Source organism: Alosa pseudoharengus, unplaced genomic scaffold, assembly GCF_046254945.1.
Source record: "Alosa pseudoharengus isolate Yale_2024_CS ecotype anadromous, Long Island Sound unplaced genomic scaffold, YU_APseudo_1.1 YU_APseudo_1.1_scf_3, whole genome shotgun sequence".
Classification (NCBI taxonomy): Eukaryota; Metazoa; Chordata; class Actinopteri; order Clupeiformes; family Clupeidae; genus Alosa; species Alosa pseudoharengus.
Genome location: NW_027468718.1, coordinates 33,411,492 through 33,426,580, shown reverse-complemented (window position 1 = coordinate 33,426,580; position 15,089 = coordinate 33,411,492). Strand labels below are relative to the sequence as shown.

The window sequence follows — 15,089 nt, the reverse complement described above, 5'->3', positions numbered from 1 at the left end:
ACGATCTTACTACACAATCAGGCAGGCCAGCTAACAGTTTGGATATAACCATGGCCTGCACAAGAAGTTGTGTGGAATCTTGTATCAGATAAGGTCTGATCTTCCTAATGTTGTAAAGGACAAGCCAACATGATTTTGCAATTCAGGCTACATTCTCAAAGAAATTAAGTCGGTCATCAATTATGACGCCAAAGTTACGTGCCAATCTAGTTGGGGTCAGTGAAGAGGAGTCAAGCTGGATGTTAATCTGTTGGGGAATAGCTGTTTTAGCTGGAAACACCAAAAGCTCAGTTTTTGAGAGATGAAGTTGAAGGTGTCGGTCTGTCATCCAGACTGAAATATCAGGCATGCAGAAATCTGATGGGAAACAGTCCTCAGGTGGTAAAGACAGGTAAAGCCGTCCGCATAGCAGTGAGTCAAATCCATGGGAGTGAATGGTCTCACCCAAGGAAGTGGTGTAAATAGTGCCCTAATACTGATCCTTATGGCACACCTGTGGTGAGGTCATGATACTTTGATACAAGACACACTGAAAGAACGCCCTTTAAGGTAGGATTCAAACCAAGATCTTTCCCAGAAATTCCCTGTTCAGACAGTGTAGAAAGGAGAATGTCATGGTTTACAGTATCAAAGGCTGCAGGTAAGTCTAGTAGAATTATGACTGAGCAGACTCCTGATTTGAGGTGCTGCTGTTTACGGGTTTGAGTCCGGGCATGTGCAGGGCTGAACCACGCAGGTTAAACAGTAACAGTTAATGTAAATAGGTTATATTAGCTACTCTCAATGCTTCAGTCACAGAAAGAGCAATTTCAGTAGAATGACCACTCTTGAAACCAGACTGCATATACGGTCTAGCAGTTTGATCTGATACAGAAAGTCATAGACTTGTTTGAAGAACACTTCCTCCAAAGCCAACAAGAAAGGAAGAAGGGAGACAGGTCTGTAGTTCTTCATCAATTGTATGAACTGTACTTTTTTTTAGCAAAGACATAACCCTTGCCTGTTTAAAAGAAGAAGGAACTATTCCAGAACTGAGTAGTATTAAACACATGCATGACTGCTGGCAGAACAGTGTGACAGACTGCAGAAGAATAGACGGGACAGGATCCAAAGGGCATGTTGTTGGATGACTTTGCTGAAGCAGTAGAGAAACCTCTTCAAGAGGAGAGAAAGAGTCCAACAATTCACAGGGCAAAGCTCTCCTAATAGGCTCATCAAACTGAGCACTTATCCTGTTGTGTTTGCGGTCAAATGTGACCGATTGACAATTCTCTCTAAAAAATATTGTTAATTTATTCTCACTACCATGAGGCTTCACAGGGCATCTGAACACACAAAACACATTTTTATATTTTGTATAACAAAAGACTTGCTTTTGTCAAAAGACGAGGACGAAAAGATAACTTTGTGTGTAATGCTCATGAAATTGAATGTTTGCTGCCATCTAGTGGACATCAACACGAGGCACAAGCTGAATACTAAATACATTTCAATTTATTTGAATATCTTGTTATACAGTGTAAAAACAAATATTTAGTAGGCTACAATACAATGAACACATACAATTTCCATGCAATTGCTACTGTTAATGTGTGGACTATGTACAAACATTTTCAGTCATGTCAGTTTATTTGGTGATTAGATTCATTGCAGCCAGGAAAATTTATTTACACCATCACTCACAAGAGACCCTTTATTGATTTGCCTCACTTCTCTCCATCTTTCTTTTCACCTGATTTCTCCTCAGCCTGAGCGGTCACCTCCACCTTCTCCTCTCCTCTCTCTACGTCCATCTTCTCCCTTCCACCCACCTCCTCCTCTTTCCCGTCCTTCTCCTCTTCATCCACCATCCCATCACCTCCATCTCCCTCTCCTCTCTCCCCCTCCCCCTCCTCTCCTCCTTCCCCATCTCCTCCCTCCCTCTCCCTCTCTCCGCCACCTCTTCCTCTCCACAATCTCCCCCATACTCTAAACCCCACCTCCCCCTCCTTCACTTCCTCCTCCTTCACCTCCTCCTCCTCTCCACCCTCTGCCACTACCCCTCCCCAGTCCTCAGTCTGCAGCTCCAGCTGCTCCACCCGCGTCTCCATCTTCAGCGTGCTGGACTCCAGCTCCATCATCAGCCGGGCCAGCTTAGTGCGCAGTGTGTCCAGCGTCCGCTCCAGATGCTCCACCTGATGGGGAAGACAGAATAGGGAAACTACTGAGACTACGACAACAACAACAACAACAATGACAACATAACTTCCCAGCAAGTAAAAAGCATTTTGGCCTTCATATGGCCTCTCTGTTTTTTTTTTTTGTTGTACAAATGGTAGAATGTGGATTTCAATACTTCTGGCTGTGATAATTAACATGTTACCGGATCCGGCCCGCCAAGCACTGTAATCCGGCCCACTGAGTATTTAATTAGGTTATCAGGCTGCTCCCTATTTTTTCCTGCGATAAGAGACGACGTTGGTTAGCTTTACTGCAAACTGCTTTTCACAATTCTTTGAGATCGTTTACAATGTCAATGTCAAAACATCATGTTACAGAGATGATACTCTGTGTTATCTCCTTTGCAGCAGATCTAACTTAAAACGTTATGCTACTTATGCTAGTTTCTGAGAGAGAGCAGCAATGGCTTATCATTGTTGATGATTGATATCGCCTTCAGAAACTTTTACAAGGAAATCATTAAGTTAACAGTAGTTCCCACTACTGACCATTTCAGAGAGCACAGTCTAGGCACAGCGCTAGCAATAGGGAGGCTATATTTGAGTTGATCTGGCAAAAGATAACTGAGAACTAAACGTGAATTGTTCTTAAAGTTAAAGAGTATCAAATTAGCAGTACTTTTTAAGCAATTCATATTTTAAAACAAAATTAGTTTTTGTCATTGTAATCATTTAAATTATATAAAACATTTTAATTTTTTGGGGGGTGGGGTTGGTTGTGGTGCGGCCCGCCGGCCAATTTTCAAAACCCAATATAACCCTTGAGCCAAAAAGTTTGCCCACCCCTGCTTTAGGATTTCCCCTCACAAATTGCCTCTCTCTCTGTCTGTCCCTCCCTCTCTCTCTCTCTCTCTCTCTCTCTCTCTCTCTCTCTCTCTCTGTCTTTCTCTCTCTCTTTTACACAAACACACACACACACACACACCCTGGTCTCCATCCGCTCCTGTTGACTGCCGTCGTCAGCAGTCTCCTCCAGAATGCCCATCTTGGTGAGGATCTGACGGCCCTTCTCCTCTAGGTGGCGCTTGGCGGCAGGGAACTCGGACAGGGTGGCCGTCAGGTCCTCCTTGGACAGGCTGAACAGGTCTGAGTGACCGATGCTGCGGATGTTTGCTGTCCGCCGGTTGCCAGATTTGTTCCCTTTTTTGCAGAGCAGAGAGGAAATATACTGTGACTTGTATTGAATTGGATTGTTGGATGATTTTTTAAATATAATTCTGGTAATATCCTTGCCCATTATTCCATTTTTGTTAATAACGATAATAACGTAACAAAGGTTGTGTGCTCTAAACAAGTTGTGTGGTATATAATGTATCTGGATATCAGATAGTGATATTATAAACTGGTTGATTTTAAAACGGCTTTTGTTTTAAACTATTTAGAAATCAAAACGGATAAAGTTATATCAGTCATAAAACCTTAAACAGACAAAAAATAACATAAAACAGTAACACCATTTATGTTGCTTTATTTATTTGTTCTTCAGGCTGCCCAAAAAAGGAGGGTAAAGTAAAGTGAGCCTCCCACTCAGCACCTGATGCATCTCAGAGGGGTGGGGGTGGGGGGGTACCGACTGCATGCAGGTTAGTACCTGTAAGTGGATGCTGCTGTTCAGCGCTGCATGGTACCTTTGATGTTGAGGATACTGATCTCTCCGAAAAACTGCCCATCCCCGAGCACGGCGTACTGGGTGACCCCGTCGTCCGCCACCACGGCCAACTTCCCCTCCTTGATGATGTACATCTCGTGACCCACATCGCCCTTCTTACAGACATACTCACCTGGGCTGTACACCTGGGGAGAGGAGGAGGAGGAGGGGGGGAGGGGGGACAAGGAGGATGGAGGGGGAAAGCAGGACAGAAAACAAAAGGTAAGAAAGTAAGCCTTAATTGATATACTGTAGTGCATTTGTTTTTTAATGCACAGAGAGTGAAACACAAAGTGCTCTACACACAGAAATCAAGACAATAACATCAATAACAAAAAAAATCTTTAACAAACAAATTAACAGTTAAAAATCTATTTAAAAATGCATAAGTGAAATCAGTTAATTGGTTACATTGAAACAATTCAAATATCCATGGGCAAAGGGGACTATCGTGAACTGCGCAGAGCATGGTGTCATTGAACAGAGCAGCCCAGTAGCCCTGTTGGCTGTCTGGACATCACTGTGTTGGTTCAGGTTAATGATATCAGTTCATCTTTGTAAAGGTCTGTTAAGTCAACGGATGCAGAGAAAATAAAGCTATTGCTTAGTTCAGGATTATTCAGAATTACCTTTAGTCCAGGTTAGGTCAAATCAGTCAAGTGTGTAAATATTGAGTGCAAACAGGTGGCTGTGATGTTAATTTTTAAAAAATATAATGGCTGTCAAACATTAACATGTACTGCTGCTGATACTAACAGCAGATTTGAAATGGGTTTGGGCATTTGGTTGACCTTCACATTACCTCAAGGCCTGAAGGGGTACAAACTCTGTGCTTTCTTATGTGCTTATCTTTCTCTGTGCAGATTCATACTATCGAGGACAAGCATCACTCAGGATAGGCTCACTGTCCTTCAACAACTCCAAACCTTATCATCAGGTATAAAGCTTGTTGAACAGTTGTGGTTGCGAACAGGTTACTGTGTGATAACTTAAAGTATTGGCCAAGGTGATTCACAGGACACACTGATCACACCACTGCAGACTGGACTGGCTCTAATCGGCCAGATCATTAACTCAAACACATACCAACAAGAGATTGTGTAAGCACCAAGCCATTGGATTTTTGTTTGTTCTCAATATCCCACAATACAATGTCTCCTCAGCCAAATTTTTCTCAGATCTATATAACCCTATACTGTAGTTCTACTTATTGACAAGCATTATAAGGGCCCAGGTCAGTTGTGGTTGTGGCTCTCCCTCATTTGACCTATGAACCCCCCCCCCCCTGACCTTTGACCTGTGGGTGACCTACAGCATACCTGAGGGGTGAGTTTGAGCACCAGCTCCTCCAGCAGGCTGGTCTCACAGTTCTGGAAGATGCTGACCTTGGACATCGTGGGCAGGTGGACGCTCACAGCGATATCCGTGCGGAGGGAAGCAGGCAGCAGCTGCAGGATCTCGTTCTCACGTGTGATCTTCCTGGAGAGGTCACACACACACACACACACACACACACACACACACACACACACACACACACACACACACACACACACACACACACACACACACAAACACACACACAATCAATCAGCCAGGGAGGGAAGGGGACAATGCTCTGCATAAAGCAATATGGACCACAGGACAAGCAGAGAAGCAAGCCCAGTTAAAAAGGAAAAACAATCGGAACGTTGTCCAAGACCAGATAAAGTTAAAGCAGCAGATAGTTCAAAAGTGAAGAAGAAATTATAACCTATAATGTATAAACAAGAGCTTTAGCTCTTATAGAGATGTTTCAGTGGAAACTGCACAAGGCCTTATATGGGCATGAGACTGAGATACACAGAGACTGACGTACAAACGTTTGGGGCTTAGCCAGTGTGTCCCAATCACTGTGTCTCAAAACTCTTAGCCAGTGTGTCCCAATCACTGTGTCTCAAAACTCTCAAACTGGGGACACTGAAGATGAGCTAAGCCCAGCATTTATATCTCAGTCTCTTTCGATCTAAGGCCTTTGTACACTGTTTCGGCTTATTTAAATACAACACTATTTGAACATCAGTTTCTGAGGGGTGATTCTCATGCTGTGGTTAACATGTCCAGGTCCTATTTTCCGAAAACAATATTTTATTAATAGTAACTATGATATTTTCTACAAAGACAGTGAAGAATACTATAGGGACAGATGTTTTTTACTATCATTATAACACTATTTCACAGCAATTTAACCAAAAATCACAGTGAATTCTCATTACCGAAATGTGTCCGGATCCATTATTCTATTGTTTGTTTTAATTTCATGAAAAGTCCTTTTTACATAAATTGAAGAAGATTATGCAAAGTTGTGTAAAAATGTCTATATTTATGGTTAATATTTATATTTATGATATTTTGCAAAAGGAAAGTTACATTTATTGTAAAAATATTGTGTCCACACTAAATGTCCTCATTACCATAACTCATTACTGTCCTCATTACCGTGTTCCATTAAATTAACAAGCAGACCCATGATGCATCACTTGGGACAAAAGGTTTAAAATGGAATCAAGTTCAGTTGTTCTCTCATCTCTCACATCATGATATTTGTGTAAATGTCATAGAATCTTTATTCCGTTACACTGTTGATTATCATTACCGATATGCTGCGATACTCAATGCTTTTAAAAATATTTGAAATTATATTTTATGTTGATAAAGACAATATAAGACTTTAATATTTTGTAAAGGTTAAGGTTGCATAGCTTGCTAGCATTTTGTGTTATTTGCCAACTTAGTCAAGGACATCTCATTTCCGTTACTCCAATTTCTCATTACCACGCATTTTAAAGGGTAATAACGGTAATGAGAAGCTGAGTTGCGGTAATGATGCGGTGATGATCTTGATATAAGATGACCCGTTCCCTCTATTAGTCAGGTTCACCTAACATCTAGTGTTCTCTCCACTAACTTATTTCTCAGCCCGTTGTTAAGAGGCGTTAAAACAGTTGATGTGATATCACTTTGTGATTCCGCTTTGTCCTCCCCAGATGATCATTTTTTCAAGCGTAGCCTATTTCATGTTAAATCTTCTTGGATTTTTGACTAACTTTACTGTTTTATCTACAGTTTCGCCCGGTCCCTTGATATAATTTTGCCCCGATTGTCTGGTCTGCTCTGTACTGGCTCTGTGTTTTTGACTGTGGATTCTGTCTCATTTTTTGGTGCCAAGTGGGGGCAGCCATGGCCTACTGGTTAGTGCTTTGGACTTGTAACCGGAGGGTTTCTGGCTCGAACCCCGACCAGTAGGCACAGCTGAAGTGCCCTTGAGCAAGGCACCTAACCCCTCACTGCTCCCCGAGCGCTGCTGTTGTTGCAGGCAGCTCACTGCGCCGGGATTAGTGTGTGCTTCACCTCACTGTGTGTTCACTGTGTGCTGAGTGTGTTTCACTAATTCACGGATTGGGTTACATGCAGAGAGCAAATTTCCCTCACGGGATCAAAAGAGTATATATACTTATACTTACTTATACTTACTTACTTAAGTGTATTTGCATGGCACTCCACAACATAGGCATTAAGACCAATGATAGTGTTTTAATCAGTTGCTTGTGGTTTTTTTCTATCTCTTGTCAATCAGTAATGTCATGTTTTCTTTTTATTTATTTTACTGTAACTACCATTGGTTTTCACCATGGCAAAGGAGGTAATTATGAGGGCACCATAATGGTTTGTCAAATTGGTTGTTGGAGGTACAGTAAAAGGTGCAGGATGACACTCATCTGAGCCTATGTGGCCCTACTGAGCCTATGTGGGCACTCAGATACCTCCCATCTGAGCCTATGTGTGTGTGTGTGTGTGTGTGTGTGTGTGTGTACCTGTGGCCATGTATCCGTCGGCTCCATGTACCCGTAGGCCACAAAGATATGACCTAGCAAATGTAGAGGTGTATCTATTAAGAGAGGGAAACTAGTGGAAGAAAAGTTGTATATTGATGGCGAGGTGATTCCGTCTATTGTGAAAAACATGACGAATTTAGGGAGGTGGTACAATGTTGTTGGGCAGGAGCAGAAAAGAAGAAAAGAGTTTGGTCTTGGTACCAGTTGGAAAGCGTGGGGTAAGTCCACAGCACAGGAGAAGAGACAGATGGTAACCAGCTTGTTTTGAGAACAAGAGGAGCAAACTAGACGTTCAACAGCAGTGCCTCAAGCAAAACAAGGAAAATGGATGAACTGGCATGATGAGAGGAAGACCAACTGAGAGAGCTGGGCCATGGATGCTACTGCAATTGGAGGGACATATGGGTCATGGATGTGACTGCTTTGAGACCAGACATGACATTTTTTTTTCGGAGAGTAAGCACATTGTCTACTTTATTGTGCTAACTATTCTCTTTTGATGATGTGATGGAGAAAGCTTTTGAAAGTTAAAGTATGCAGAACTGGTATCAGAGGTAAGGGAAGGTGGCTGACAAGCACACACAGTGAAGATAGGTGTTTGAAGCTTTGTAAGTCGACCACAACACTTCTGTTAGATTTTAGTATTCAAATATGGTCACTGAAAGGAGCTGAAAAAGGAAGTCAGTGGCCATGACTGAGGCTCTCATAGCAACCTGAATTGACTCTGAGATGTGTTAAATCTTGCTGCTGTGTTTCCAGAGTGGTAGTTGTTGGTGCCCACTCTAGGGCTTGAGGTTTGTCTGGTTATGTTGCTAATTGGATCATAAACAGCCACAGCAATGAAGCGGAATGCCCAAAGAATTTGTTGGTAGAGAACCAATCAGGAGTGTGGAGGAGGGTGGATCTGGGAAGCAGACACCACTGTTGAGCATTCTGGAGGTGTCATGGGTTCTAATTCAACAAAACACAGACGAAGGAAGGTATCTGCTTGTAAGCCCAGTGAAATGCTCTCGAAGGCTACTCTTTTGGTGAGGTTTTTTGCCCACAAAGGTTGCTTTGTTGGTGATCATTCTCATTACCGTAACATTCTCATCCTTCGTAACAGACTTTTCATTACCGTAATGCATAAAAATGCATAGATATTGTAAAGATGTTATTTCTGAGAGACAAAAATTTCTTCATTTTGTTATAATATGTTCCTTAACTGTGCCCCACGTGTGGGTTTTGTTCAAAATATATCTATAACAAAGAGATTATTTGAAAAATTGAACTCTACAATACACATTGTATTTTCGGTAATGAGAGTTAATTAATTTAAAATGGAATTTAAAATATATAAAATATACAAAGAAGACACAAAAGGGCTTAGGGCGCTCAGGAGACTTCAGATAATTACTTGCTCAGGTGCTCTTCTGCGACGGGTGAAGTGAGAATCCAAAGATATATATATATATAAAATATACATTTTGATGTGCAGTACTGTTCATTTAATGTACTTATTTGTGTAAATGAAAAAAAAAATCAAAAAATATTTTTCTTACTAATGGTCTCCGTTTGTCATTTACCATATCGGTAATGACAATTATTCTGGATCTTGCTACCATAACATTGAAATAAAGTTCTATTAAATTGTTTTACCATAATACTTTTATCAGAAAATAAAAGTTCACATTCTATTTAGTTACTTAAATTAAAAAATCAATCAAATGAGGTAGATAATATTTTGATGTCAGTTTGACAGGCTTCGTGAGATTCACCCTGAGTGCGGTTTCCTTTTTCCACCAAGCCTATGTCTCATATGGCTCATGTCACGTACAGTGGACTTGTCTGAGTGGAGGAGGCACCCACTTGTTGATGTGCAGATGCTGGTACCAGCTGTTGACGCGGTGGCGCAGGTCCTTGCTGATGTGCCTGCTGTGCAGGTAGCTCTTGACGAGCTCGTGGTTGGGGAAGAAGACGTTGTCCCTGGTGCGCAGGCTCAGGATGACGTTCCCCACGTTGCCCACGATCGAGGCGAACACCAGCACGGCGATGAGCAGGTCGGCGATCATGAAGAGGTACTCCTCCTCGCGGATCGGCAGAGGCGTGTCGCCCACCGTGGTGAAGATCTGCGCCGAGAACCAGAAGCAGTGGATGTACTGGCGCTGCATCGAGGCAAAGCCCGGCTCCGACATGTTGGGGTAGACCCAGCTGTCGGAGCCGAAGCCGATGTAGCGCGACAGCGCGAAGTACAGGCACGCGTTCCAGTGGATGAGCACGAATATGTAGAGTATGAGCTTGGCGATGCGGAACGTGTTGGGGTAGGCCGTGCGTGTCTCCATGCGGTCCAGCGCCTCGGAGAGGCGGCGCGTGCGGAGAAGGCGGTTCAGCCGGACAAGGGGCGTGTGAACGCCCAGGTGCAGGTAGAGCAGGTCGGTGGGCAGCACGGAGGCCAGGTCCAACAGGAAACTGTGCGAGAGCAGGTATTTGGAGCGCAGGCGGGACACCTCGTGCACCAGGATGCCCTGGTCCAGGAAAGCTGTCGGGGGGGTCAGGGACATGGAGCGCAAAGTCATATACTATCAGCACGCTTCCATTCAGCCATTAAACAGTTTCAAATCAGTTTATTGGGAATAAACCAAATATGGTCTTGTAAACACCTTATTCTGATTGAAATAAACTGATAAAGGCCATATTCATAAACAGTTTGCACACCTTGTTTGCACAACATGCTGAATGTATGTGTGTGTGTGCATGTGTGTGTAGGTGTGGTGGTGGTTATGGGATGTGTTGTAATGTGTGCCTATGAAATGGCATTGCAGACTATATGCTTACCCTGTAGTGTGTATGTGTACTATGTACACTAGACTGTATATGCTTACCCTGTAGTGTGTATGTGTACTATGTACACTAGACTGTATATGCTTACCCTGTAGTGTGTATGTGTAGATATATGTTCAGTAGATCTGCATTTTAATGTACTCATGCATGCATGCCTTTAGTGATTGCATGGGGACATTTCATGTGTGCTCCTGGACAATCACAAACATAAGATGGCATATTTGGCCGTCCTAACAAACAATATCTAACTTGAAGTATATGCAACAAAGACATTACATTACATTACATTACATTTGGCTAACAACATGGTAGACGCACAAATATACATAGATTCTCATACTATACAAGTGAGCTGTGCAGCATGTTTACCTGTGCGTCCTCTCACTGCCATGTCGGTCATGTAGAACAGGTCAGAGATGTAGTCGAGAGTCAGCCAGACAGCCAGGAAGTTCTCATCTATGGAGTAGAAACAGGCCCTGTGCAGCAGACATGTGAAGGGCTCATTTAAAGAGAGGGACTCTCCCCAAACATCTCCAAACACTCGACATGAGCAGGACTGGGATAAAAACAGGCAAAGTTAAAAACCAAATGTATGTATTTATTTTTTAATCTGCTTTAATTATAAGTGTGACTTAACATTACAGGATTGTCATACATTGTAATACATATTTGCTTGTAAATAGCAGTGGCTGCCCATTTTTACTGTCTGCTATGACAATCGGGATATGGGATTTCAGATTTAGACGATCAGGGTTTGCACTGTGCCTGGTCTGCTATGGAGGGTGGAGAGAGCTGAGTGTTTTTGAGCTCGGAGACACCGGTGTGTTCACCTCACCTGCAGATGATGATGACCCAGTTGTAGAAGATGGGGAAGGTCATGACCTGCAGCCAGACATAGTAGAACTCTTCAGACGGATTCACTATCCAGTGTCTCCAATCTCTCCAGCTGGGGGAGGACAGAGACAGTCTGTGTCATGAGGTATTTGTCATTGTGTGTGTGTGTCTGTCTGTGTGTGTGTGGGGGGGGGGGGGGGGAAAGAGAGCACAGGATCTACAGAAGGTTCCAGATACACAAAAACATCTTTCAAATATTCTAAAGCATGGCTGATATAACTTTGCCTGCAGTAAAACACTCCCGAAAGTTATCATCAACATGTGAGTTTTCCAACTCGAGGTGATAACATCCTGGATCATGCATACACTCCATACATCCATGCCTACAAAGCACGCCCTCGCCCAGCCTTCGGCAAATCAGATCACTATTCAGTCTTGTTACTGCCCGCCTATAGACAGAAGCTGAAATGTGAGCGGCCTGCGATTTGGTCAGTACAGCGCTGGACGGATCAATCAGATGCTGCCCTGCGTGACTGTTTCCACACAAGAGACTGGGGAGTTTTTCAAACAGCTGCTGATAACATCAACGATTACACTGAGTATGTAACACTTCAATATCTGACAAAAGGACTCTGAACAAACTGATCAACATCTTAGACAATGAGTGTCACCCACTTCACAGCACTATTGTTAAGCAGAAGAGCCTGATCAGCTGGAGACTTCGCTCACGACCTTGCACAACAGACAGACTAAAGAAGTCATTTGTCCCCAGGGCCATTGAACTGTTCAATGCTTCACTTAAGGGAAGAGGAGAGATAGACTTCTCTGCATAGTCTGTCTGCCTCTTCACCCCCTCCATGTTTGGATACTGTCTGTCCACTAGCCACTTTTTACCACTGTCTTTCTGCCTCACTGTTTGCATGCTATATTAGCACATTAGCACATATGCATAACCCCTCCCTCCATGCCACAGCCGAACTGTGGCCACACTTATACCTTTTCTTAAAATAGTTATATAGATATATAGACTTATTCTTGCACTGTTGCACTGTTGGACTTACTCATTTGCACTATCACCATGACCACTATCACCATTGCACTATCACCGTGACACTCACTCACTCACACAGAGCACCTTACCATACCTTACTATGCACAGAGCATCACAGGCTCAGTCCCTGCCTCTGTCATTCCAAGCACCTCTTGATTGATTAATCGCCACTATGTGGATACTGCTTTTAGAATTGATTTAGATTAAGTGTTAGTTAGTATAATTTGTATTTTAGTATATTTAGTATATTCTTTATCTTCTACTGTCCTTACTGCTTAGTTGTGTTCTTATATTATATACTTTTAATTACTTTTTCTGCTGTTAGTGAATGTGTGTGTGTTGTCTGTAGGCTACTCAGACCTTGAATTTCCCCTGGGGATCAATAAAGTATCTATCTATCTATCTATCTATCTATCTATATGTAAATGCTTTGATGACATTGTACCGAGGGTGACCGTATAAACTTTTCCTAACCAAAAGCCATGGGTGAACGGAGAGGTCTGTTCAGCACTCCGAGCTCGGACAGCTGCCTTCCATTCTGGCAACCCAAGCGAGTACAGTAAAGCACGTTATGAACTGAGGAAATCAATTAAAAGGGCTAAGAGACAGTACAGGGAAAAGGTGGAGTCACACTACAGCGGCTCTAACACCAGAGACATGTGGAGTGGGTTAAGGACAATTACAGACTACAGAGGAAGGAGCGTCAGACCAGAGGTGTCTGCCTCTCTTGCAGAGGAGCTGAACTCCTTCTATGCCCGCTTTGAGAATGACATCAGGTCAGAGTCTCTGTTAGAGCAAGATTGCTGCCCATATCTGAAAGAGATGTGTGTAAATCATTTAGAAGGGTAAATACACATGAGGCTCCAGGACCTGACAACATCCCAGGTCGTGTTCTCAAGGCTTGCACATCTGAACTGGCTGAGGTCTTTACGGACATCTTTAATCTCTCCCTGCATCAGTCTGTCCACCACCATTCCAGTCCCTAAGAAATCAACAGTGAGCTGCCTTAATGATTACCGACCTGTTGCTCTCACCTCTGTTGTTATATGAAGTGCTTTGAGCGGTTAGTTAAAGATCATATTACATCCTCCCTGTCTTCTACATTAGATCCACTCCAGTTTGCCTATAGGCCAAACAGGTCCACAGATGATGTGATAGCATTTGCTTTGAACACTGCTCTCTCTCACCTGGATAAGAAAAACACCTACAGTATGTACGGATGCTCTTCATCGACTACAGCTCCGCTTTTAACACCATAGTTCCATTTAGAGACCTAAACATCAGTTTCTCTCTGTGCAGTTGTATTCCTGACTGACAGGACACAGGCAGTACGGCTGGGTAACATCATCTCCTTCACTCTAACACTCAGCCCTGGGGCACCGCAGGGATGTGTGTTAAGCCCCCTGCTTCACTCTAACACTCAGCACTGGTGTCCTGCAGGGATGTGTGTTAAGCCCCATGCTGTACTCGTTGTACACTATGGCAACTCACACCTCAATCACCATCATTAAGTTTGCTGATGACACCACCATAATCGGCTGTATCATGAGTGATGATGAGTCTGCTTACAGAGCACAGGTGGCAACCCTGACATCCTGGTGCCAAGACAACAATCTGCTGCTCAACGTCAGCAAAACCAAGGAGTTGATTGTGGACTACAGGAGACTGCAGGAAAGGCACACACCCATCTACACTGGAGGCACAGCAGTAGAGAGTCAACTGCTTCAGATTCCTTGGAATTAACATCAGTAAGGATATGAGCTGGTCACACCATATAGGTATGGTCACAAAGTCAGCAAGACAGTGGCTCTTCTTTCTTCGGCGGCTGAGGAAGTTTGGTATGGATGGTGAAATACTGACCAACTTCTACCACTGTACCATTGAAAGCATCCTGACTGGCAACATCACAGCATGGTATGGTAACAGCACTGTTCATGACCGCAAAGCTCTGCAAATGGTGGTCAGGTCAGTGCTGCGCATTACAAGGACTGAGTTACCAATTATTCAGGACCTTTACAGCCAGCGCTGCAGGAGAAAGGCAAAGCGAATCCTCGCTGACCCCAGTCATCCCAGACACAGTCTTTACCCTACTACCATCTGGTAGAAGGTACAAGAGTACGCAAACCTGTACCAGCAGATACAGAGACAGTTTCTATCCACAAACCACCAGGATGCTGAACTATTATTCTCTTCCCCATAGCTAATCAACCTCAAACCTCAGAACCCCCACCCAAACACACACTACTTGAACTTGATTTTATTGAATGTAACTAGGTAACTAGATTTAGCATCAGTTAAATGACTAGATGTAAATGTAACCAGGGTTGTAGAAATTAAATAAAAATCTTTATGAGTTTTACCCTCCACCAAGGTGACATTTTTAATAGGGAACTTATTTCCAAGGCACAATTTAAAGCTCATTTTATTTTCTATATGAAAACATTTGTAATCCTGCAACATCTCAAATGAATCTCTGTGCTGTGCTTCTGGGATAAAACAGGAAATACCACTTACTTCATTTTGGGTTCTTTTGGCTTGTCTCCTCCTTTTCCCCCTTCAGCTCCCTCTCCATTCTGCTTTCGTGTAGGCCTCCACCTGATGAGTTTTGAACAGCAGTCCATCTTTGCTTATTTAGACTTTGA

At 43.1% G+C, this 15,089-nt stretch overlaps 2 protein-coding genes across 2 annotated transcripts in view; both read right to left on the bottom strand.

Annotated features, from left to right (window-relative positions):
• Positions 1-15,089, bottom strand: part of LOC143099926 (E3 ubiquitin-protein ligase TRIM35-like) — a 491,084-nt gene that overhangs the window by 215,750 nt on the left and 260,245 nt on the right. The gene's annotated exons all lie outside the window — the stretch shown is intronic.
• cnga4 (cyclic nucleotide gated channel subunit alpha 4) lies at positions 1,707-15,039 on the bottom strand. The gene is made up of 8 exons (XM_076264528.1): positions 14,962-15,039; positions 11,398-11,508; positions 10,932-11,038; positions 9,591-10,260; positions 5,187-5,346; positions 3,848-4,013; positions 3,145-3,359; positions 1,707-2,174 (listed from the first exon to the last, which is right to left on the bottom strand). The coding sequence occupies exons 1-8, from the start codon at positions 14,964-14,966 to the stop codon at positions 1,707-1,709; spliced, it is 1,902 nt and encodes a 633-aa protein (XP_076120643.1). The 5' UTR covers positions 14,967-15,039.

Coding starts and splice junctions, on each gene's coding strand:
- cnga4 (XM_076264528.1), bottom strand. Junction 11,039..11,397: donor TGGGTCATCATCATCTGCAG/GTGAGGTGAACA, acceptor TCTGCTGCACAG/GGCCTGTTTCTACTCCATAG. Junction 3,360..3,847: donor CAGTATCCTCAACATCAAAG/GTACCATGCAGC, acceptor TCTGCAAAAAAG/GGAACAAATCTGGCAACCGG.